Here is a 26453-nt window from a genome sequence, read left to right as displayed (position 1 = left end):
ACAAACAAAAACAATGCTACACACAAAGCATCCTCTCAAATTCACATATTAATCAACTTACATTTTAGGATTTTTGCAACTCACAATCAATGATAATTTATTTTACATCTAGTAGAAAAAAAAATTACAAGAAATACTCAAGTCCTATTTCAAAACAATATGGTTAAATGCACTGCATCCATATGTTCATATTTTTCTAGAACAAGACACAGATCAAGATATGCAAGATGAAAACTGTACCAAGATTATCAGAGTAGGCCCAGCATCACCTCATGTACAGAACAAGTGCCAACTGATACACTTAAGTAGACCAGTATTTATCACAACAAATTTAAATGGCCAGCAAACCTAAGTAAACTAAATTACGGAATAAAAACTACTTATAGTATTAGATTTGTATGCAAGTTATCAGGGAATATTCTGCACACAAGTAATTGTATGCATATCCCATTATAGATCAATGTATACACCCAATAATTGCATTGCTAAGTTGGTGTTTTCCCAGTTCCAATGCTGTGCTTAACTTAGTAAAGGCTGCTAAACTTCCAATTCTTACAGGAGTTGTAGTGAATATTGACTCCTGCTTACGGTAAGGATCTCAAACACACAGCAGCCGCAAATGTATACAAATTACAAAACTCTCATGCAATCAATTCTCCCCCAATCAATTCTCCCCCATCAGACAACTGAACCTTCTTAAGCGATCACAGGACATATTAGCAACATTACTACAAATCCACTGTGGTTCGAGCATCAGTTGCCTGTAAAATATCAGTATGTGTGCAGGTATAAATTGTGCAGTATGCAAATGAAGGAGAAGAAAACAGTTGCAGTCTTTGTGGGTAATTTGCTGCATGAGTACCCTAGGTTGGTTATGCACACATACCTGCAAATTTAAAAGCAAATCTATCATTTACAAAAAACAGCTGAAAACCCTGTGCGGCAGAAGTAGTAACATACTTGCTTATCCAACAGCCCTACTTCCCTCCATTACAGCAATACAACCTTCATCAGGGTCCTCTGTATTTACTTCTGATGGCATAAGATATTTGTGTCCACTGCAACACACTTTTGTTCCAAACCTCTCCCACACCATGACATATATTAACATGGGTGTCAGAGAAAGGAACCACATGCTACGGGGAAATCAATCAGTGGCGGAGAGCTGCAACAGAGCAATAAAAGGGGGCAAGGGCTGCCAGAGAGTGAACCGCTCTATTACATAGTGCTATATATTATCGTTTTTAACTGCAGTGAACCTAAGCTGTTTTTTTTTTCTTTTTTTACTCCCATCAACTAAGTCAATTTAACAGGAACAGAAGCTTTTTGTTTTTTTAAAGTAATTCGGTCTTTAGGAATACTGGCCATTCAACCAAATTGCAATAAAGGGAAAAGCAAGCCCAATTTGCATTACAAAACGTCAGTGTTTAATTTAAGGGAAAAGAAAAGTCTTAGGAAATCCTAGATTTAAATTTGCCGAGATGGGTGGAGGAAAAAAAAAAAAAAAAAAAACCTGAGGTAGGGCAAGCTTAAAACAATTATTTTGAGTATCATTATGTCTACCAAAAGGGTATAAGAAGCTTTCACATATATAAACTTATTTTGGTAAACAATCAAGACTACTGCTGTATGTAATCTCGTACTAGGGTATATATTACAAAAAAAAAAAAAAAAAGCCTATGATGGGGAAATGATAGTAATTGGTAAAAAGACAATTATACAAGTCAGTCCGATGAAAACCATGAGAATTCATAGGTCATTTATGCATAGCCCTTTCTGAAACAGACGTACACATAGTTTGGATTTATAGTTGTGACTGAATCATGCACAAGATGGGAAAAATTAAATTAAGGAAGCAGGGGGAAAAAAAAAATTACTGATGCACATGCCTTTGCTGTAGCTAAGCCTTTTTGCTATCTTTCAAAGTGTTAATGTTTTCCTTAAGATAGTGAAAATGCTTAGAGAAATTTTAGTGAGGTCAAAAGACAAACTAATATTTCTAAGTAACTGACATAACATCTGTACATTCAGTTTTATCATTTGTGAAGAAAACAGTATCTGGCCACAGTTACACACTGACCACACACCGCATCCATAAATTTAACTTCAAGGCCAAAATGGCATACACATACTACCAGCAAAGCCTTAAATAGATTAAAAAAGTAATTTTAAATTTCTATATTTTTTATATTTTTTTTTAACATCTATTTTTCAAAAATATTTTCTTCTACCCTCTTTAGAGGGTCTTCTAGGTTTATGTCACAACCCTGAAACTGACATATGGCAGGTAACTTCTGCAACACAAAATATTTAAGATGGAAGAGGGGGGAAAAAAACATACTGATTTATATGCTTTTTAATCACATCTGGAACGCACTACCACCTCAAATTCATTATTTCTGAGATGAATTTTTGGATTCCATTATGTCCACGCTGTGTTAGACATATTTAATGACCATTTCCAATTTCAAAGTCTTTCTTTGCTGTAATCAGTCCAGTTAGAAGTTTTAAGTTAAAGACAAGAAGTTTTTACTTTGGTGATCTGGGTGGCACATATTGCTCCTTGCCATTACGCCGTGTTGCTCCCTGAGGTGAAGACCTGCGTCCAAACTGTCGCCTCTGTTCCCTGATTTTCCCTGCACCTCCTCTGGGTGTTCCATTGTTGCGATATCCTGGGGAATCTTTGACTTTTCCCTCAGGCTTCTCATGTGGCTTTTCAGCGTTTTTTTCTGGAATAGCGCTTTCTTCATTTTTGGCAGGTGGTGCTATGTTGGAGCGAAGCTCACGAAGTGGCTGGACTGGAGCTGGTGTAGGCTCCTTCGGAGGTTTCTGACATACTTCAGCATAACTTAATTTACGTGGTTCCTTGAAAAGGGTGGAACAAAAAGAAAAACAAAATAGCGGTTACTAAACATTTTGACTACAAAACACAAATGTTAATCACTCCTCATACCTAGTGTGTCCTTACTTAAGATAACACAAGAAAGAATTGTTAAATCATGGCAATGGCTAGTCCATCTAAAAATGTATTTTATGCAGTTCTCTATAGAAACTCAAGTTGAAAGAACCCTAATGCATGAAAAACAGACACTGTTCATGGTGTTTATTGACTGGTGCTGGGCACCATTAATTTAAGTCATGTTTTTTTTTCTACTTGAGGAACACCTAAAGGCCAGGATTTTCATACAATTATTTGACTTTGCTTCATACTTTCCAGATCTAGTGATGGAAAAAACACTTATGTATGGAGCCTAAACGCTCAAGGACTGAAACTACACAATGGACTAAGCAGAATAACCAATTTTAAATCAACTACCTTCCTCAATATGGGTGCAATGAAAAGCCTATGGTAACATTCTCAATGCAAAAGGTCAAGACTGTACTTTGACATTGAACCATTTTGGGCAAAGCCAGTGATGCCATCGCGGATAAAAATAGATTGTGGATTTCAGAAAGTGCTGTTACACCAACTTTGCATACAATCTACTTGGTAAAGCTTGAGTACTACTTTTAACTTGTTTAAAAAAAAAAAAAAAAACAAGTTAAAAGACTGCAGCCACTCATCCTCCACAGAGCGCGGCTGCGGTCTTACAGGCTGTATACCGACACAGGCATCCTTGCAGAGGTCGTCCCATTGGGTGAATTCTTTGGGTCTTTTCTTTCCATGTTTGGGACCTTTCTTCAAAAATTGCTGGGGTTACTGCTTCCCTTATGTGTTTCTTAAATTTTCACACATTCTTTCTTCAAGGAATATATACGGTCAAGTAAATACATGCAACCTCGCTAAACGTAGTCACCCATGAAGAAGCCCAGGTCTGGCGAAACACATTGGGTTATCGACATACGTTTGTGACACGTTATATTTCATATTATGCCTTATATTCTGGTTAGAAGCAATTTGTTTAGTGCCCCAAATGGGTGCAATTTGAGATTGACCTGGACTGTTTCTCTAGTCACTCAAACTACAAAATTGATCCTTTTCTGTTATGTATTAAAGGAAAGATCATTAATACAACCTCACTTTAAAAAAAAAAAAACCCCACCTTTTTTTTTTTTTTTTTTTTTTTTAAATCTATCAACCTATAATTTAAACAAATGTGACAAAATATGAGGACAATAAATCAGGTGGGAATGTTTTCCTAAATTTTCCTTTGCACCGAACATTTTATAATGGTATGTTATGTAGTGTTGCTTTGTTAAGACAAGTTTATTTTTGAGTTAATAAGCTCTAAGCATTTGGTATTCAAAATGTCAAGATCTATCAGTTTGAAATAACAGATAAGCATTAACATAACACAAGCTCTTACCTGTGTGCTCTGGGCAGGAGGCACACTTGCTATAGGTGCAGTGGTGGTAGGTTTAGGTGGTTTCACAGAAGTAGCATTGCACACTGGTAACACTGCCGATGTTTGGCTTGCAACATCTTTGTGACAAGAAATTTCGGTGGCCTTTTTCTCAATAATGGGATTGCTATAAAGAACACGGATTCAAATATATATTTATATATCCTATAAAAAGTAACTTTACGGAAAATCTGTGATTATCAAGTAACGATAACATGTAGTGATACCAAGCCCAATAAATAGATGTAAAAGCCCTCAGATCTCATAATCTTGCGATCATTGGAGGGACACTACAGCCATATTCTGAGCAAAAAGAAAAAAGTGAGAGGAAAATGAGCAAGGGAGGGAGAGACAGAGGGAGGGAGAAGAAAAAGTGTAAAAAGGCTAAAGATAACTCAGATTATGACTGCATGTCTTTCTTCCTCTAAGCGCGATACTTAATCATCACAGGGCTAAGTGGAAGAGTGTTGTTCATGCAAAATTTTACACGTCCTAAAAACTAGTGTACACTGTGCCAGACAAATTCCTGTAAAGAAGCCAAACATATATGGCTTACTGCAAAAGCCCTCAATTGCCAACTCTAAGTTCACTAGGGGAAAACAATACAATTGCATCTCCATGAGCACTGCAGAAAAAAAAAAAAAAAAAACTCTCTGCAGCAGGAAACAAGTGTTTTTCCCTTTGTTCAACTTCCAGGGACTAGCTCGCAGCAATAAAGCAGTGAAGGCAGAAATAGTATTCAGTACTGGAAGGGTAAGTTTTTCATTAGAAATTGTTTTCTGTAATAAAAGAAGATCACCTCGAGGAAGATCTAGACACTGAAACCATGCTTCAGAATGGGTTTAGGCAGTGCTCAACCCAGAAATTTTTTAAAGTGGGGTGGGAAGAAATTGTAGGTGGGTGGCAGCACCTGTATTGTGAGCAATTGCTTCAGTAACCACCCAAAAACAGCCGAGTGGGTGCTAAAAAGTGCCGGGTGGTGCGCCCAGCTAAAAGGGCCTGGGGAGAACCCTGGGTTTAGGCTACCATTAGACTCAGGACGCTCATGCAAAAGATGAAAGATTGACTGACTAAGACTGGAGAGTTAAAATCAAATCGGAGTCTGTAATGTCAACTCATGGCTCTTACCTGTAAGGTGTCAGACTAAGCTCCTTAACAGGTGATCAACCACATGACCAGAATGTGGTGCCAAAAGAACCAGCCAAAAAGTAGGGACACAAACTGGTAACCTGGTAGGTGGTGACCTACTGCGATTCTTAAAATGGTGTGTCAAGAATAAAAGGAAATAATGTGGGCATTCTTCGTCCAAGATAGAAAACAATCCCAGTGAAAAGGAGGATAAATCTGGAGAATTCCATCTGGAATATTTAGGAGCAGATATAGTATTTAAGTCCTTGAGGACATGAATAGGATGGACACCCATCAAGGACAGGCCTTACGCTAAATGGGTTTCCAGAAACAGGGTCAGTGGCAATGCCAAGGGCAATAGACCTGCAAAGCATCCTTCGACTTACTAAACCAACGTGTTGGAAATGCCCTGGTAAAGAGCCCAAGAAGGCCTTTATATTAAAGGGTTATCTGCCCTTTATTATAACGTAAATATTTTGGTGATAGGTTGGTTGAAGTTTTTACAAAAAGTAAAATGAATAAAAGACATTGTCTGCAAATCGACAAAGCTGACACCCAAGCTCCTCATACAACAGCAAAAAAACACAAGTATGCTGGGAGAAGGAGAGGCTGTGACGGTCTCAGTGTTTTGGTTGTCGGTGTCCAAAACCACAAATGTTGGCAGCATAACATTTTGTATTGATACAGGTGTCTAAACAGAAGTAAATCTTTATACCTAAAAAAATGCTATAGATGCAAAAGCTTACCTTGGGGGAGTTGGAAGTGGGGTAACATCCTCCGAAGTACTGTGCGAGGAGCATGTGACAGGCTGCTGAAGAGGAGTTTTTGCAGGTTCATCCTGAGTATGCGTAGACATATTTGGAGGCAATTCTTTATTCTCCTGCAAGAATAAAAATTCAGTTTTTACATTACTGGTTAGGAAGGACCTAATAGACATAAAAATACAAATTTTTAGGGGATGGGAGGGAGGAAGGTCAATCCACCTAAACATTTTTTTTTGTGACAGTTACACAGCGAAGCAGAATATATGCACCAGGCCAATATTTAGAGGATGTCATCACTAGCAACACCTGATATGGAGGTCATCAGTTTGGATTTTTGGAGATCAGTTTAGATTTAAAAAAAAAAAAAAAAGTGGGCTACAGATATGTTTTTATTCATGAACAACAGAACCTCAAAATAGACAAAACTAAAACTTACTTTTTCCTTGCAAATTCCTTTTACAACATCAGCCATCCTACTTTCAAGTATGGGCTCTCCAGGTGTGCTTGCTATACTTCCAGGCAGGGGAGGAAAATTGGATGCCAGTAAGTCAAACTTTGGTGTTTGTGCCATTTCTTCCATTGTAGTCAAAGGGCGCTGAAATACATTTAAAATCCAAGTTTAACAATCCAGACTAATTTAGGAAGAGAAAAAAAATAATAAAAAAAAGGGACAGCCCTCAGATCTCATAATCTTGCGATCACTGGGAGGACTGAACAAGCATAGTCTGAGTAGAGGATAAGAGTAAACAGAAAAGTAAAAGATGGAATAAAGAAATGAGTAAAGAATGAAAAAGAGAAGCTCAGACATCTGAATGTCCAGCCCTATTCCCTCTAAGCGCGATACTTGATCATCAATGGGCCATAAATTACAAAATCATAAGTATTCCTACTGCAATGCAATACGGTGGTATGGTAATACACATAGAAATAGCTATATAAAAAAAAAGTACAAGAGCCTATATTACGGACATACATCTGCTATAGGGTGCTCCTAAACTGATTACAGCTGGAGTACTAAAATTCAACCATTAATATGTAATCACTTGTAAGAACCAACTTATTTTGGGGTTAAGAAATCCTCCAGCATGTTTTGCTGCAGGTGAGAACTAGACCTTGAGCTTTGTGCACACGGGAAAGAAAAGGATAGAAACAAACTAGAAGTCACTAGTCAAAGTTCTCCCTAGTGGGTTTTAGCTAGCTCTGCCTGTCAATCATGCCGCCCCTATTCACCTCTCATCAGCAGGACCAAAGTTCAGACTGAAGACATTTCTTCTAAGAAGTTCTCTTACTAGATTTAGCCTCAGGGTGAAGTTAGGCTGGATTCACAATGGTAGTAAGGCTGGATTCAGTGCATTTAATCCTTCCTCAGGAACCATTGCTGCTTGAAAAACTGCTAGGCCTAAAAAAGCCCAGCATTTACTGTCTGTTACCAATCCCAGGTGCCTAGCAGTTACCAAGTAACAGTAAACGACACTTTTTTTAAATTATTGTTAATGTGAACTAAGCCTAACTTGTTACACTACATTGACCATACTAATACTACCACAAGGGATTACACTCCTAAAACAGAACACTAGGAAGTTGGATCAAAATACATGGCAGTGGACAGTTGGGGCATAATACAAATTGAAAAATTTGTCATAACAGGGCAAATATTAGAAAGATGGAACGAAGTATAGGAAGCAGGTAAAAAATGGCCAATATGGATATCTAGGCCATAAACAACGGTCTTTCTCTAATCAATGGGATATAAGAAAGGTGCTTGGTGTAAAGAAAAAGGTCTTAAACTAAGCAATTTCAATGCACAATCAAGATTATACATTTTGCCATTAAACACAGGCTAAGGCCTTTTTTAATCAAAACAAGAGGGGGTGGAAAACTGAAGCAAACTGCAACTTACTGTAGTGCGGTCATCATCCCTTCGTCTTCTACCACGAAAACCATTTCTCCTGTAATATGATCATAAAAAAAAAAAAAAATTAACATACGTTTAAATCTTGACAAAAAGCTAAAGGGACTTTGCACTTTAGTTGAAAGTGAACTGACAATTATGTAAAACCGTTGTCAAGATTTTAATCTAAAAATTAACCTTTCCTAAAATATTCAAACACTCACTGTATATGCAAATTATTACTACTACCGAACTGGTTTCAGAATATATGGCTTGCCTATGCTTGCTCTGATCATCCGCCTCCATTACCTTCTGAATCACTGACCTAGAACATCTATGAAGTTATATGTTAAGGAAATTATCACACAGCTGCATGCTTGTTTCAGGTGAATAACTAAAAATACAGAATTCAATTAGTTACATCCAGGCAATGAGCATTCTTTGGAATTACTTAGCTCGGCCTACTTACACAGTTTCAGTTTCCTACACAGAAAGACCAAGAGCAACACAAAATAAATTTAAAAAATGGCCACGAGGAATGAAGACTTGCCCCAAAAGAGCCACAGGAAACAAACACTTTAATTAAAAACTTTTTTTTACGGTGTATAATATTGCACAAATAAAAAAGCATGCACATACCTCCCTCTGACCCCTCCGTCTGTACCATTCTGTTCTGAATGTATAGATAGCGTGTCTTTTGAAAAAACATCCTGGTGTCCTGTTAATGTGTTGTGCCTTTCTGAGGGAAAGGAGCGTGCTCTATTCACATTTATATCTGTTAATGATACAACTGTAGTGCCACTGTCTGTAGTCCTTTCTGAAGCGTTTGTGGATGATCGAAATTGAGTCTTCACACTAACAAAAAATAAAATTCTCTTATATAAAAAACATCTGCATAAACAAAGATCAACTGAATAAAATTGCAATTTCAAGGTAAAAATACAAGGTTTAACAAAGAAAAACCCAGCAAAATTAAAATGAACTAATGATCAATACAGTCTACACAATAAAGCCAAGTGTTGGCTAGCAAACAAATTGAAAAAGAAAATCCAGAAATGTCTGCATCTACTCAACTTCCTGATGTCACCTTTGCTAGATATATCCCACAAAATTTAAGTACCTCCTGGTTCACCCACTGCCAAAAGCATCCCCTGTTTTTCTACCATGTAGGCTGTAAACTGGAGTACACATTACCCTACATTAAGTTTATGGGTTTTCTAAACCCACTTGGTTTATTGGTCAATGCTCAACACATTGGAAAACAATTTTAGCTACAATCTAAACAATGGACTGATGGGGCAAACAAAGTCCTAGATATAAAAAGAAAAAAAAAAAATTTAGCGGACAATATTCTTCACTAGAACAGATTCCAACCATGCAAGCAGAAATAAGTGCAGACAATTAAATTTAGCTGATAGCATCCCCTATATGCCCTGAATATTCCCTTTTAACTATGACCTTACAGGACTCTTAAGCTTACGCAGTCATTAACAAATCAGAAGCTAACTAAACCATTCCAGAAAGCTTTCATCAGACAGCTAACACAATACAATGAATCGCTAATACTATTCTTTTGTAATTAGAAACAAACGTCATCCTGCGGATGTTGTACAGGCCCTTTCCAGCAAAGTTGAATAAAAGGTATTGAACACTTACTGCATTGTATCACCACTCAAAACTATTACATTTAAAAAGGAAGACTGAAAGACACTAACAAGCCTTCTAAATAATCATTGTTAATATGATAATTTATCACCCCATTAGACTGTATAACAAGATTTATATTTACATACCGGCTTCTATGGAAAGGTCTTCCTATACTTATTGAAGCAGCACTTGTTTTATAAGATCCTGAAGAGTTAAAACCATTTACGAAACCACCATTAGGAAACGGAGCCTGCATACAAAATAACCCAAGAACAAAACCACATTAGAAAATGAATAATTACAGCAGATGTGATTATGGCGTTAGCAACTTAATGCTTTCCTCTTACCATTTTAAACAAATTCCCTTCCCTTACCCTCCTAGATTTTCTTTAGAATGCTGTCCCTAAAGGGTCAGTTTATTCATAACCTATTTGAGCCTTTAGTAGACCATTAAAAGGTGTTTTAATTTTCAGCTAAAGCAGAAATTATCCTATAAACGGGATAATCCTCTACTTTGTAGGAACATATGTATAGAGCACAAAAGATTTTCAAATGGCAAAAGTAGCCCTCAGATCTCATAATCTTGCAATCACAGGGAAGGTATCAGCATTCATAAACTGAGCTGAAAGTAGCTGTCAGTGACCAGAAATGATTAACATACTAGGTCTCTGAGGGCTACATCATTTCAAAACATTAGAGTAGTCCTAATAAAGTCATAGCTTCAGTGTGAATGTGAACCTTTTTCCCTCCAGGCGCAAGTTATCATCACTGGGCCAAAAAGACCACACCAGAGAATCAAAAGAGGACTGTTGTCTGCTACAGCAAAACATTTTTTTTTATTTTTTTAACAGCAGGTACAACCAACCTGGTGACAAGACGAAGATAAACTATGTAGTTTAAGTGCTTACCAGCGGTGTTTCAAAGTAAGGTGCTGGGCTTGGAGACCATGTTTGAGGCACAATGTTATAAATTGAATACTGTTGATGAGGGCTATATACAGGCTGCATAAAGAGTGGAGAGGCAAACTGTGCTTGAGTCTGAACAGGCTGAGTGTACACACTGGAGTCCACTGCTCGGTATCCATTCTTTGCAAAAAACGTGTTGATGGCTTTTATCCTAGCCTGTTGGAAGGCAAACAAAACAGTTAAAGGACATACATACAAATCATCAATTATTTTAACTACCTACTGTGTACCAGACAAACACCAAGACTGTTGACTTGACTTTAATCACCATATGAAGTTGTGTTTTAACCCCTTGAGAACACATCCCATTTCTATATTTTTTTTTTTTTTTTAACAGCTAAAGGGTAGATAATATATATGGACAGGTACATATGCCAGATTGTTGCCAAACAAGAACGGTTGCACGTGTCTCAGGTGAAAGACTAGCATTTGTATTGCGGTCTCTCAATGTTATACATCATGTTTACCTGGAAAAAGTCCACTTTGCTATCCAAGTATGTAAATTAAAAACCAACTAAGATTGAAATCTGAGTTGCTCTTTTGACAGATGATTTGAGCAGTTCATCTTTTTTAACACCTTTTCCCCCTATTACTTGCCATAAAGGCTGATGGAATCTGCATAAATATCCTATAATCTGGATTTGAGTCATTTCAGCATACATTTGCTTCTACATCTGGCCATACAACCATAGAGAAGCATGCTAAAATGTAAACAGCCAATTATTATTATTATACGGTATTGCCAACATACTATGCAGCGCTGTACAAAGTCCATAGTCATGGCACTATGCCATTGCTGATGTCAGACCCAAATTGTTAAAATTGTGTTTGCACTGCAGGACGCACTGTTCCAGGGTTTTAAATGAACATGTTTAACAAAGGCATTACATGAGCAGCAGAACTAGCATAATGAAGGCAGAATGAAGTAACTCACCATTATTGGCTTGTCCTGAAATGTTTTAACTTCTTCCCTTAAATATTTAAATGCCTGGGGGGGGGGGGAAAGGAAAAGAAAAAAGGAAAAAAATTATGAGACTAATACTATATAAGCAACTACATAAAACTTTTGGCTATTTCATGTCTGTTTATATTTTTATCAAAAACTGATAATTTATTTAAAAAGAATTCATAAATGACCAAGTTTTTTTTAGCTCTGCTACCAATCTAATTCTAATTGAGCTTTTATACTAACCACATTATACATTATTGTTGGCCTTAGCAGGTTCAGGTTAAAATAATATGTATAAATATTAATATATAAATGGAAGATTTCTTCCTCGGAATCACTTCTTAAGAGTTTGTAACACTGTTTGTATAGAATTTATTTACAATTTTTTTAACACTGTTGTATGATATTTTTGCATTAAATGTCAACTTAAATGCAAGTTTTTCTTTTTGTGTTACATGTATATTGGATTTATTTAAAAACAAGAAAAATGTTAATAATCAAAAAATTAAATGCTTTCAAAATTCAATTATGCTTAGCTGTCTTAAGCTCCAGCCACAGTATTTGCTTGGACTTAGACCGGATAATTGCAACATCTTGATTCTTTTCTTTTTCAGCCATGTTGTTGTAAATTTGCTGCTTTGCTTAGGATCACTGTCCTGTCGCATCACCCAGGTTTAGCGGTTGCATAGATGGGCTGATATTCGACTCTAGATTACTTTGGTATATAGAGTCCATGGTCAATTCAATGACGGCAAAGTGCCCAGGTCCTATGGCAGCAAAACAGGTCTAATTCATCACCCCTCTGGCACTTTGCTTGACAGTTTGTCTGAGACATTAGTGTACATATCCCTGTGCTTGGTTCTGACTAAAAATGGGGCAGTGCATCATGGCTCAACATCTCCACTTTGACGTCATTTGTTTAAAGAACATTGTTACAGAAGTCTAGTGGTTTGTTCAGATGCAACTTTGGAAGACTTCAGCCACGCTTAGGAGAGCACTTGTCCTGGCAACCCTGCCAAACTAGTGTTACAATTAAGACCGAGCATGGTCATAAACCTAACATGCTTAGACCTGTAGAGTCTCATATGCAATTTGTTTTTTTGAAATTTCACTGAGCACTGCACGGTCTGACCGGGGAGAATTTGCTGGGATCATCCACTCCAGGAAGATTCAAAAGGGTCTTGAATATTTTCAGAAAGATGAAGAAAAATAAAGCAAACACTGATACTGCATTTTGAAATCATTTTTGTTGAATAAATGTCAGTAATATATCATATCATGTATTCAACTTAGTTTTTTTGCCTTATTTTAAGAGATAAGGTTATAATGATTTTTGTTCTGTCTCGATATGCAAGTCCTTAGAATAGAAAGTGGGTGTACTTTCCTTATCTAATGACGGAAGAGACAGCTGCTATGTAGTAAAGGCCAATTAATATTGCTTACTTCCATTCAAATTCTGTGCTTGCAGTTTAAGGTAGCAGCAAGCAGATAAAATAGGCTCAATTTTTAAAACCAACATACCAAGACATGGATAGGTTTTAGAAAAGCAAGTTGTTTACACGAGTCCAAGATTTCAAAATTAGCCATAATAGAAAAAAAATGCTTATGGTAATGTGCAACTTCAGAAAAACAAAAAAAACAAAAATGAGCAACCACCCCCCCCTGCACTGCAAGTATGAAATGCTAGTTTAGTCTAGGTCAGCAACTTGCAGCTCTTCAGCCTCCTTGTTGTGGCTCCCTTCAACCACAAGGGATGCATTGTGGAGGACAGGAATTTCCCTTCTGGGGGTCCCTGATGGTGAGGGGGGAGGGGTGGAGCCATCAACACGAAACCCAAGAGTCCCTCGCTGATAGTCCCACGTGTTCCTGGGTGCTTATCTGGAAACAAACACCAAGATGCATCATAGCGCCACATGGGACATGGGACTAGATGCATTTAAGGGCTGCTGTCATTGAGGGAAGATGCACGGCTCTTAACCCCCCTAGCGTTCTAATTCTGTCCGTATTTCCATGCAAAAAGCGTTTCATTTTTTGGCATGGAAATTTATTTTACATTGTAGGCCTATAATTCTTAGGTATAACTCATCAAAATATGTCTAATATTTAATAAGCTTTAAATAAATAAAAACAAAAATCTGTTCAAAAATAGTGAAACGTAATATAAAACTGTATCAAGATTTCTTTGTATTGAACTCAATACAGCTATTTTGTATTGAATTCAATACAAAATTATTTGAATTTCCCGCCTGCACCAAAATCACCAGGAAAACCCCAGAGAATGTCTCTGCAGTCACCAGATGGAGATCAGAGGGAGAAGACTTGTCCTGAGGGCCTGCAGGATGCCAGGGGACGACAACGGAATAAGGTATGTTTTTTTTTTTCTGTAATGTTTTTAAGCGACCCTGAGTGTGAGGTATTACCACTTTTTGCATGGAAAATCCACCTCGAGTCACACTTGGGATTACCGCTAGGTAGCTAGCTAAACTAAGTGAGCCAGGAGCTCATGATGGGAACAAACATTTTAAAAGTAAGTTTTCACCCTAATACATTAACCCCCCCTAGCGGTATTCCCGAGTGTGACTCGGGGTGGATTTTACCTGCAAAAAGCGGTATTCCCGAGTCACATGGCCATGGACCTTGGCATCTAGATCTATTCTCAGCAGTGTGGAGAAGTAGATTTCAAATTTGGTGTTATGTTTTGCGGCTTCAGACTATTTTTCTTTAGTGGAAGAGGGGGCAAAATGGCTCTTTTGATAGTAAAAGGTCACCGACTCCTGGTCTAGGTGTATTTGAATAAGCAGTAACATTTGCCAAGGTTTTATATCTCTGAATCCAAAGGGATCACAGCTTCCAGGATACCATACCATGTGGAAGAGACTGGGAAATGGATGATCTTTGATCCCACATTTGCACACCTCCCTGAGCATGTTTTTATTAAGGGGAAACAGCTTCACAACAGTTGTCCCAAAAAAAAAAAAAAAAAAAGGCTACTTAAAATTTAGGAGCCAGAATTAAGACACAGAAGTAAACAGTTTTTCAATTCAAGATAAACAAGAATTCACAGCATACTTGCTGATTATGGCACATAATTATCTTTAAGTGCAGTGATGACAGGTTTGGACACCTACTTGGTCCTTGGCATCTCCACCAAAAAAAGCAAATGTGTCAGAAGTAGCTAAGCTAAACTAAGTTTATAGCATTGCCTTGACCTTTCCACAAGCATTATTATCCAGAAGACATCCATAAGGACTTACCTGCTGTGCATCTGTGTCAGACTGGAATGTAACATACCAGTTGTTATTGTGAGCAAACTCACAACTTATTACTTTGGGGCAATTTTCATTATCGAATAACGCTTTCACCTCCTGTAAGCAAGTAAAGAAAAACCTATTAAGCTACAACCTCCAAAAGAGTGGCCATCAGATGTACAATTCTTACACTGGTTTGTACAGAATAACTGAAATAAAAAGTTCCTGGCTTTAAACAAAAGATTCATGCGGCAACTGTATAGCCAAGGAGACCATGTAAATATTAGTTTAAAATGGCTTGATAGAGAGGGTTTGTCTTATAAATACCAGGCATCCATTTCTTTAAATGTTAAACCCCATCATACCTCCACAGGAGTAGTTTCTGGGATTTCACGAAGAATGATAATACATCGCTTATGATTTGGTCTCACTTTCTCTCCTTTTTCATCAACTTGCACCACAGGAGTAGCTAGAAAAAAAAAAAAGAAAAAAAAAAAAGTTTAGGATGAAAGATAATACACCAGTTTTTCTTCCAGATACAGACAATTATGTTAAAGCGGATCTAGAAAGAAAATAAAAATAAATAAAATTTGAATACTGCTCGCCTTCTTCCCAAGAGCTAAATATAAAGTGAAAAAAAAAAAAGAGAAGAGGAAAGTGAGCATACTTGCCTATTCCCAGAAGCATTAGTTATTTTATAGAGTAAATAGATAACATGCAATAAAAACAAGCATATATGGCCCGTGAACAGAAGATTTCTGGGGTTTAGAACAAAGTAATCCCTAAAAGGTAAGCGTCTTGAGGTTGAGGTAAATGGTTTAGTCAGAAGTACATTTTCCAGTTGGGCTTTAGGTTGTAAAAGTTAAAACCCAGACGTTTATCTCAAACTCTAACACTAACATATGCAACAAGTCCTATTTCGTGACATGCAGGTTTTATTAGGTGTAAACACCTGTCTACTTGAATTAGAAAACATCAATTGGGTATTTAATGCATCTCTAGTTAGTTATTACAAAGTTTAACTTACAACGGAGAACTTCAACAATGAGGTCCATGTCAGTGGTCAGCTTCTTAATTCCTTCCATGTTGGCAATAGTCCATATGGGTACAAACTGATCACTATCCATTTGTGACATTAAATATAGATCTTTTGACAAGTTTTCTCTATGAAAAAAAAATAAAGTTATTAAAAAACCTCATTTTCCCAAAAGTCTTGCACTGTTAAATGAAACCTATCAGGAAAAAATTATACTGCCATTTGTGGACAAATTATGAAAATACCAACTGCCTGGCCAGCATTACTGAATGATAGAATCCATCCCAAGAACAGGGGAACTTAGGTGAGCATCAGATCCAATCAGAAGATGTTTAAATACACACAGCCCCAGAACAAGTACCTGTGGGTGTTTGGAAAATTTCAGAACTTTACTCTTGATGCAGTAAGAATCTTCAAAGTCACTGATACAGGGCAGTGGGATTGAATCCTTGCTAAAATAACTATAAACTGAACATAATGAGCATAGTTTGCCATTACAGTCGGACACATTCACAAATTCAGCTACACAAATGGAGGTAGCGACTTAATATGACTTAGGAAAATCTATTTAAACCTTTCTATACTGCTTTAAGGTGTAGTGCATTTTGAGTATTCACGCTCAAAAAACTTTTACAAATGAGTCTTAAGAGCAATTTTCCTCAAGTGGCATACAATATATGTTTACCTTGAAAAGCAGAATTCAAGTTGTTTCTTTAAACATTCTTTCAAATCCTCTGCAGAAACAGCTTGTGGAACGGGTGAAGTGCCATCACCTATAGGAGGGGGGGTAAAAGGAAGTTAAATATGCCTTAATACTGTGTAGATTTTACACTTGTAGATGCTTCATAACATTGGTATACTCCAGCCTGAATACAGAAGTATCACATTATGGAGAGTTAGGTCCAACAAAAAGCTGGCACACCATCACCTGCTCTTAAACGAGATAGATCAAAGTCAGGTGACAGAACACCGCCAACTATGGTTTGTATTGCTTTGCTACCTGCAAGTCACCGACCTGTGATGTGTAGGCACTGCGACACTTTGAATGTACATGCTTGATCACAGTAAGTCATGAAAGCAAGGATAACAGAAGAACTTGAGTCCGTACCTTCAAGTAAACCTCTGCACTCATTTAAAAAAAAAAAAAAAAAAAATAATAATGCAAATCTGCCATGTTTAATAAACAGAATAATTTTGCCAAGAGTGGCATCTGTAAGTACCTTTAGAATGTGCCAAACTATTTATGGAGAACCTCTGACCCACAGCGAAAGTCTTTTTACTTATTGGCTTAAACCTCGGTGGTAAGAGGTGTCAAATGTATCCTAAACTAATCTTAAATTCTCTTCGCATTAAAACATGTCAATTATTTTTAGCTACACAAATTCACTTTGAGCAAAGGAGAAGAACCAATGGGTAATTTCCTGCACAGTTTATGCCCTATAGGAATGGGAAATACTTGGTGAATAGTTTGTTATCTGAAAACAAGGAAATTCAAGAGCAAAAGTACAATGGAGAGTCTTCACATAGCTGATCATGCAGATTTTTTTCCAGCAGGAAAACGGTACTCAAAACCAGAGCAAAATTAGTTTAGCATAACTAATAGAAATGGCAATGTTTTTATTGAAAGCAACTGAATGCAAACTAAGAGCAAATGTGAAATTTTTATGAATTTATATGGACAATTCAGATTTTTTAATGCTTATGTTGTATTTTCAGACTTTTCTCTTTTTTGTTACTCAAGGCTAAACTGATTTCCTTGCAGTTTCATTCTACCCTATGAAAGATGCAGTGAGCAGGATACACAGTGGCACCAATGCATGTAGTTGCAGGGCTCCTTGGTGGGATGGGACACCACGAAATGGTTTGAGAAGGTTAACAAAAAAGTGCCATGTGAATATGACCTGTATTTAGATCAGCAGTGGGGCAGAAGCCATATCCCACTGCATGCATGATGCCCAACAAGCCTAAAACAGTTTTATCCAGTTTGTAATAATCGATATAGCATTGGATTGTATCTTGATACACACGTGATTCTGGATATGCAGTTACCCACTACATTCTGAAAAGCAATAATCCAATAAAAAGGGGAAAATATATTTCTATTGGGGAAAATTGCAGCTAATAAAAATGGATAAAATCACATTTAAAACATTTCACAAATCTTTGGAGAACTGGAAATATTTGTATATGGTCAGTACTAAAAGAATTTTTTCACTATAAATGTAAATTCAACTTTTTAAAAATAATTATCCATAAGCTAAACGCCCATAATTTAATTTGTGCTCTAAATACTTTAAAAGCAGGAATTTCTCAGCCTGTGTGGTAGCATCCCTAAAAAAGAACATCAGTATGTTTTCCAGTATATGTAATATAAATTAATTAGAAATTCCACGTGAGCTGCACAATATCCATTATCTATACATACATGATATTTGGCTGGTCACAGCTTTTGAGTGGGACTGCACTTTCTAGTGGTTATATCTACAATGATTGTCGTTTCAAGATATAGGTGATTAATTCAATTCACTGGTGTCTAACATTATTGTAAATACCTGAAGACGAGCAGATGCTTTGTGATCAAATTTTTACTAATGTAATCTAAGAAGTAGATCACTTGTAAGAAGAACAACAATGTGTCAAAATCAGGTTTATTTGTGATTGAATACACCACTGAGAGAAGCTTATTAAAACTTTCCTCCAACATCAGACTTAGAATAGGTCTACTGACTCACCAGATACGTCAAACATTTGGTATCCAAGTTCATCTGGTACTAATAAGTCCATTCCATTGGCCGCTGTTTCTTCTACATGAAGACCATTTCTGTTCGCTTCGCAAGATGCAGAATACATTACTTCAAATGGTTTACAAGCCTCGTTCAAACTTTCTAAAAATTGGAGAACAAAACCTATTAGAAAATATTATATTCCAATACTTTACCCTTATTTAATATATTTGTGAAATTAACTTTTCGTGTAGTGAGTCCACACAGAAAGTTATATTGGCAGATCCACATGCCCTGACAAAACATAAGGAAATTGTGCAGCAAACTTTTTAAGGTTTTTAGTACAGGTTTCAAATAATTGGTAAAATATATATTAGACTTATTTTTAAATTTATTTTAGTTAAATTTTTAGTTTTACTATGCTAAATGGATGTTAGGTGCTTGGCCAACAAGCTACAAATGCCGTGGCTCCCTTCTGAATTACAAACAAACATATGATCTTTGTATTAGATATTGACTCATTCTTGTATACTAAAAAGTAAAAAAAACCTACATCAACAATTATATTAAAAAAACAAATAAAATGTATTATTAAAATTTGGTGGTAATTGGGCTTCTGCTTCTGATGCAGACAGTAGTGAAGTTTCTAGGGCAAAGTACAAAAAAGTAAACATACAAGCACTGGCACATATGAGTAGTTTAAAAACAGACCTTCTGTATGCGATTCTGTTGCGGCTGATGCTTCATCCCAAGAATCTTCAGTGCCATTGACAGTTTGAGTAACTTCAGTGTTTGCTTGTGGAATTTCCTGCCATACCTTGGCATTTGGATTCAAACCAGCACCTTTTGACGCCACCTAAAAATAAATACAAAAATGAAATGGTAAGAACAGGTACGCATTTTAAAGATAATAATAATAGATTTAGCAACTGAACAGGTCAACTTGGTGACTATTACTCTAGCCCCCCCACCCAGAAGACCATTACTATACTTGCTGGGTTGATATGCAGATCCTCTGGACTATATATTTAAAAATGTACTGATAAAGAAGTACAGAAGACTCAGTCTACTATTTATTGGGAAGCAGTGAATAAGTGAAAAGAGGACCAACAACTACCATTACCAGAGAAGTTACCAAAGGTGTTTAAATTTAGGAAATGTCCGAGTACAAGACATGGCTATGAAGTCTGGCGAGATTAATGAGCCTTCCAACATTTACAATAAAACAGCACCTAAAATACTAAAGCATTCTCTATCCATAAAATCCTTTGTTAAACGTGTCCTGCCATGCTGCAATCAATTTTTCATAACGGTCAACAAATATATATAGTCAGTCAAAAACAGAATCCTCCTTCATGTCACAGAATCTGCAGTTACTAGACCACACACACAAAAAAAAAAATAAAAAAAAAAATCAGTGATCCTAAAATTATCTCTAAGTATCTATAAAACCTTTTGGCAGATAAATTAAAATGACCTCTACCAATCAAATTCTGACAGTTCAGTATAAAGAACCACAATTCAGTATACCAAGTGTAAATTGGGGGTAGAGGGAATTGAACCAGCAAGATTTTTTTCTGCTGCCTCTCACAGGGAGAAGCAGCAGTGGAATATCTGGTGGTGGTAGAGCATGAATAAAGAATATTTATATTGAGGAGTGTTAAACCCTTTGTAAAGGTCAGGTGTTTTCTGCTCAACCCCCCCTACAATCAGTCAGTTGTGCAGACTGCTCACGTCCTAAAAAAGGCTTCCTCAGATTTCCCTACAGACCGATTCTCTCAGTACCCATTAGGTTGTCCCCCTTTCATTCTGCATTATAGGTAATCCTCCATTACATGTAAAGACAATGACTAGAAAAATATTTCTAAGTGTTCTCTCATTGTAACTTTTATGCCCTATGTAACGTGCAACATAGCTGACTGCCAGACTACTGGAAGTGTAAAAGTTAAACCAACAGCAGGTATGTGAAGGCATCGGCATGTGCTACATTATACCCACAGTCTCTTCACCAGTAATACCACAAGCTCTAGAAACGTACTAACAACATAAACTCTGCTGTGGATGTGCCAGATCAATAACCAGTAAAAGGCGACATGGGGTCATTGTCTGTAGGTTGCAAAATGGTGACACTGCTGACGTTCAAGAGGGAACGGAGAAAGTATTTGTGGTCCCTCCAGCATGCTACCAAAGAGATTATTATTGATATATAATCTGGAACACCTGATTTTAATCACATGGATTTTGGATGGTGGTAAATTGAGTGGTTTAGAAAATCTTTATGTATTATATAAGCTACTGTACAGGTAAATTACACTTTTTATTTTTTTTTAACAGTTTTTTTGGTGTTTTTTATTTAAAGTTTATTTTTAAATGTAATAAATATTGGACATAATTTGGTGAGTTATGCCTAAGAATTATAGCTTACAATGTAAAATAAATTTCCATGCAAAAAAAGTAACACTTTCGTGTCCCATGGCGATTCCTGATGACGTTTATGCGTGTACCCGTTGACGGGCGTGGAGGGAAATTTAAATATTTTGTATTGAACACAAACACCTGTATCCAATCCAAAATATATTTATGTGGTTTTGTCTATAGGTATGTGAGGTTAGACTCTGTGCAGCCCTGTTTTAAAATTTACCACACTAGGAAGGGGTTTTAGAAAAAAAATAGTACTATGCAGTGAACAGAATTGTTGCATTTTCAGTATTTGTTTTATTATTTATGAATTCTTGTTTAAGCTGATTTTTGTATTTTTTAATTTTATTATTAATTTTGTTTTTTTTACATGATTGTGTGTTTCAAAGTTTATTATGTTCAGGATATCTACTGGACCCTTGTTTGGACATATTTAGGTAGGTTACAGGTCTATATTATTAAAAAACAAATCATGAAAAACAGTGTACCGCTTTTGCCACAGAAATCCAGACATCAGTGAAATGCCCAGGAGGTTAAAAAATGTTTGCTTGTTTAAATAAGGCAAGAAATGCATTTGTACACTTACTCTTTCAAATGAATATATTTAAACATTTAAAAAAAAAAAAAAGAACACAATAAAAATACAAAGAGAATAAAAACATTAAGTTTCATTATGGGGGCTGGAGGAACAAGATCTAGACAAAGTTATTGTACTGTTAGACTCAAGTCAACGTGGTCACCCAAACAGATCCAGAATTATGTAAAGGTCACAAAGTACTAAGCCTACAACAAGAACTGAAAGATTTGTTAAGGTCAACTAGCAAAACACACAATTATGGACTGATGCTTCCAATCCTACAGTCCTTTAACATGACCTGTTGTACAACAAAAATGTTCCTGATGACCTACTCCTCTCAACCTTTGCAATGGAGTTCTGCCACAGAAAAACATTTCTGCTGCCTGAACTTTCCAAACCTGTCCACACAGTGGGCTGCCAGAATATTAAATTTTGGGGGTGGTCCTATGTAAATATACACTGACGTCCGACTTGTTTTCTGGGGAGAATCTTACAAGCCCTGTAAGGATGTCATTGGGAGTAATAAAATCTGCTTCTCACTACAGAGCCAGGTAAAAGGAAAGGTTAATGCTGGTAGTGTGAGGAAAATTTAGATCATGCATTTATAAATCCCAAGAGCAGTATAGGGGGACACAAAAATAAAACTCATTCTGTTGGGGTATGCAAGCTGTAACTGAACACTAAGTTATGATACATAGAAACATGTATATAAAAAAAAAAAAAAAATAGTGCTCAAGAGTCACATATTCTCTATGCTTGTTTCCCCTCACAAACGAACATGTGAGCCTTCCTTTTGGCTACCAAATGAAAAAGCAGGGGACGAGGATATGACAAACTTGTTGCTTTGCCCCCCATAAGGGTACGCTTATCCAACTCTGGCAGGTTAAAAGAACTGTCAGGCACTGTCACATAAGCAGAGGTACTCTAATTTTTTAATCAGAATTCTATTGGTAGATGTACAATTTTTTTTATTTAACCATGTTTCCCTGGTAGAATCCCTGACAGCCACACGATAGATTTTAGGTCAACCCTAACAGCTGAATAAAGGAATTTGATTACATCAGAAGCACTGCATAATGTCATGTGCATTATACACATTGGCAAATACAAGACTACTATCATTCATTTGTATACTAAGCGGAGGTTTCTGTGCACACACAAAGCTAGTTTTGCAAGTAACTTTGCAAAACAGCACAAGTGCAACCCTGTGTTTAGTTTGATGATTCATAATGAAAGTCATTATTTAGACTTCAAATCAAAGCTATGTCAATGTTAGTACAAGTTTTATCCATACTGCCCCACAATTAAACCATAAAAGTTACATAAGTGCCTCAGATTTTCCTTCAAAGCTTAGAAGAATAAAATCTATATACATAGAAAATGTGCTGACATTCAACAAACTATTATAGTAAAAGGTGAAATCCATACAAGTTTATGTAGAAAGGAACTATGCTACCTGCAAACTGGGCATCCAATTTATGGTAAAATAAATCTACCAATAAAAGGTAGAAAAAAAGTTGGGACTCTGGATCAGTACATTAACTTAAACTTCAGCAAAATATGGAAACTGGAGCAGTGGATGCTAGAACAGTTCAATGCACAGCACTGGTTTATTAGGACTCGTGTAGAGGTTCCTGCCCTTACAGCCAGCGAGCAGCATCCCTGTTGACTGATAAGTACTTCAACAACAGGGCTCAAAGGTTTTAAATGATCACCAAAAAAAAAAAAAATTGCTGATTTTTGTCAGGGAATGGTATGCTTCCCCCTGCGGGACAAAGCTTCGGTTTGGTTTTGTGTTAACCCTCATGGCTTTTGTAGCAGACACCCATAGATGCCTTTTTTGTAATAGGGAGGCAACCAAGTTCTTGCTGTGTCCCTATTAAAGAAATTTATACTCAATTGTTCCAAATCTTTAGCTAACACAAGTACAGAGGAGAAATCGGCCCTTGTGACATCCAAGATAACATTTTCTTTGACATACTGCTGTGTGCACAAGACAGGAATCAAAAACCCAATGGGACACAGATGGCATATAAAACCGCAAGAAGATTTTAAAGTCGTCCTTACTCAAAAAAAAAAAAGTTAATTTGTCAAATTTAATAATAAAATCTTGAGATCTACAACTTTAAAGCGTTAAAACCTGAGTTATTGGGTCCTTAAAATTACAATTCTAAAATCTAGCAAGGATTGCACACCTATATTGTCAGAGAATCTACAGACAATCTACTATAATGCTGACATTTGCCCACCTCTTCCGGTGTATAATATTGAACAATATAGCTGCCCATCATAGTGAGGTGCCAACAGTAAATGTGCGGGGCATAGGAGCCCGTTATGAGCAGCACTCCTAATTGCCTTCACATTTACTGAATAATAAAAGAACTTATATAGTATAGGCCAACTTGAAACATGAAGTGAATCTCAAACAAGCAACCGGAGCAAGGCATTTACATTATCAAGCAATTGTACAAACTCCATCAGATTAACAATGACATAGAATAAAGGACTATTTGCACTACAGAGCTGCTGAGAGATCTAGAAGGGGACAATACAAAAGTTGTAAAACCAGATTTATAAGTGTGGTACAAGATTCGAGCATTAGCTTTGCCTATGCGGGGCAAAACAATGGATCACTTGAATACCTCTTCTTTGCTATAAACATTACACTCATATCGTAAATAGAAAATAGGATAAAAAAAACATCCCTTACAGGGGTGATCAAAGTGACTGATTTTATTTCAGAAAGGCCCAGTTATCTCCTAAATAGACTGTAGATAGGTCCTGTGGCTTATAAATTCTTCTATGGTGAGGGGTAACTACCCCACAAATTCACTTTACAGCAGTGTTTCCATGGGCAAAGCCTTCAAATAACTTTCATGTCTTCAGGAACTCCTATTAAAATCACTATATCCATAATTCAGTACAATAGTGTGGAGGTCAGTAGGAAAATTGCCTCATATTGCTGGCTTGACAAACATTGCTTTATAATGAGTCCCCCCGCAGCGCTCTGTAGTTCTTTTGTTTCTGCACAGACCTTGAATGTTTTTTACTCAATAGTGTGGGCAGCAGGTCTTCCATGCGGGTTCATTTTCTTTCAGGTTTCACTTACTATTAGGTAGTCACCGCAATGCACTATACAAAGTTTTTTCCATTTATATTGTGAACCGTTACAACAACAAAAAAATGTGTGTGCTTTATAAATAAAATAACATAAAAAAAGATTCCAAATCACTGCACAAGCCAATCTTGATTTCTTTAAATGTCCTTGAAAGAAATGAATGACGTAGTAATATCTACAATGACAGTTCTACTAAATGATGTGTGGATAACCGACCAATGGAAATGCTGCTTTTAAAGTCATACCGCATGACATTTAAAAAAGTTTCCATAGGCCAGGTAACATCCTGCAAAGTTCAACATTAACGCCACATTGTTTGTAAAAGAGGATGTACATAGGAAATCTAAATACTTTCAAGGCCTTGGAAAGAAAATGGAAGTCAGCATGCCATCTGCAATGATCTCAATCAGCAGCAGGAAGTGCTGTAACATTCACCGCCGGCTGTCGCTTATCACATGGGACAAACATGGCCAAGACATGAGTGAATGATACACACAGGAAGAGCAAACTTACACAAGATGTGCACTATAAATGTGAGCAGAGAGGGGTCATACAAACATGTCCCCAGCACAGGGCGGCCATTACCGGCCTGGTATGGCTCAGGTGATGCAGGGGCTGGGAATGCAAGGCGGATGAAACATTGTGAAATAAAGTCAGCACTGACACAGATCACACATGTCCCCCCATGTCATAGCAGCCCGCACACCTAATAAGGGGTGAGGAGGTCACAGGCCCTCCATGGCTGCTCATGTGGCCGCTGGCTGTGACCGACCTCCTCAGCACATGGAGGCCGGCAGCGGGCGCTTCCCATATGGCTGCCAGGCACTCGGCTCCCCTCCGGTGTAACCTTGACTCCACCAGCAGCAGCTTCACCGAAAGGTCACTGCGGCGTCTTTCAGCCATTCCCCTCCCCCTCTCTGCGCCGGGCCAACACGTTTTGAGCCGCCCCCGCCCGGGGTCCCCCGCGCACCCCACCAGGCTGCCATAGTAACCAGGCCTCCTAGTATACCCGGGCCGGGCAGCACACGGTGTGAGGAGTGCTGTGTCAGGCCAGCCTCAGTCACATGGCGGCCTGCTGTTCCCTCATCCCTCCCCGCTCTCTCACCTCCACGAACAAGAGCATCCTCCAAGAACGAAGCGGGGTGACGGTGATGACACAAAGGAGGAGGGGAAGGGTCGGGGGGAAACAGACGAAGGATTAGTGCGGGATAGGAAGAAGGAAGGACGAGTGACAGCGGCGGGCCCGCACTGCTTGTCACACACAGGCCAAGCCCCCCACACCCTCCCCGAGCTGCGGCGACACAGCCCAACCTCTTCCGGCGGCTTCTCCTCCTTCGGGCCTTCTGCGCACGCTCCAGACAACTCAGCTTCCGCCACTTAGAGGTCAGCAGCTGGCGCCATCATATAGCACGTGCGACACTGAAGCGTCTCAGGAGGGGGGGCGCCATTTTACCGCAGGGCAACGGGGCTACAGGGGAGGGGAGGGCAGGCGGAGCCGCCGGGGGAGGGGTGAGGGAAAAGTAAGGGGGAGCTGCGTACTGGACGCGTGACCGACCTGCTGAGTGGCCGCGGCTTCATATCGATTTCTTGCTACGTATGTGTGCTAGGCAATGTGAGGAGCCGCCGCTCCCAGCATGCCCTGCTCT

General features: G+C 37.8%; 1 protein-coding gene across 2 annotated transcripts; it reads right to left on the bottom strand.

Moving 5' to 3' along the window:
- Window positions 1-62: 62 nt before the first annotated feature.
- Window positions 63-26453, bottom strand: LARP4 (La ribonucleoprotein 4). Of its 2 annotated transcripts, none has more exons than XM_072406769.1 (16): window positions 26363-26453; window positions 19406-19550; window positions 18704-18856; window positions 16657-16744; window positions 15963-16099; window positions 15301-15404; window positions 14942-15052; window positions 11673-11726; window positions 10682-10894; window positions 9920-10023; window positions 8766-8981; window positions 8136-8184; window positions 6672-6830; window positions 6218-6351; window positions 4308-4470; window positions 63-2865 (listed from the first exon to the last, which is right to left on the bottom strand). In XM_072406769.1, the coding sequence occupies exons 3-16, from the start codon at window positions 18819-18821 to the stop codon at window positions 2530-2532; spliced, it is 1986 nt and encodes a 661-aa protein (XP_072262870.1). In that variant the 5' UTR covers window positions 18822-18856; window positions 19406-19550; window positions 26363-26453; the 3' UTR covers window positions 63-2529. The 2 variants fall into 2 exon arrangements, with proteins under 2 accessions (XP_072262870.1, XP_072262863.1); XM_072406762.1 differs by lacking the exon at window positions 26363-26453 and adding an exon at window positions 25913-26113.

This window comes from Pyxicephalus adspersus, chromosome 1 (genome assembly GCF_032062135.1).
Source record: "Pyxicephalus adspersus chromosome 1, UCB_Pads_2.0, whole genome shotgun sequence".
NCBI classification, from domain to species: domain Eukaryota; kingdom Metazoa; phylum Chordata; class Amphibia; order Anura; family Pyxicephalidae; genus Pyxicephalus; species Pyxicephalus adspersus.
Note: the sequence above shows the minus strand (reverse complement) of the source record. Positions and strands in the feature narration are given on the sequence as shown.

What these genes read in the sequence shown, in the direction of transcription:
- LARP4 (XM_072406762.1), bottom strand. An exon ending in AACAGAATCGCATACAGAAG is followed by an intron (nt 18,857 to 19,405) that starts GTCTGTTTTTAA and finishes TCCAATTTTTAG; the next exon opens with AAAGTTTGAACGAGGCTTGT. An exon ending in CTGACACAGATGCACAGCAG is followed by an intron (nt 11,727 to 14,941) that starts GTAAGTCCTTAT and finishes CCCCCCCCCCAG; the next exon opens with GCATTTAAATATTTAAGGGA.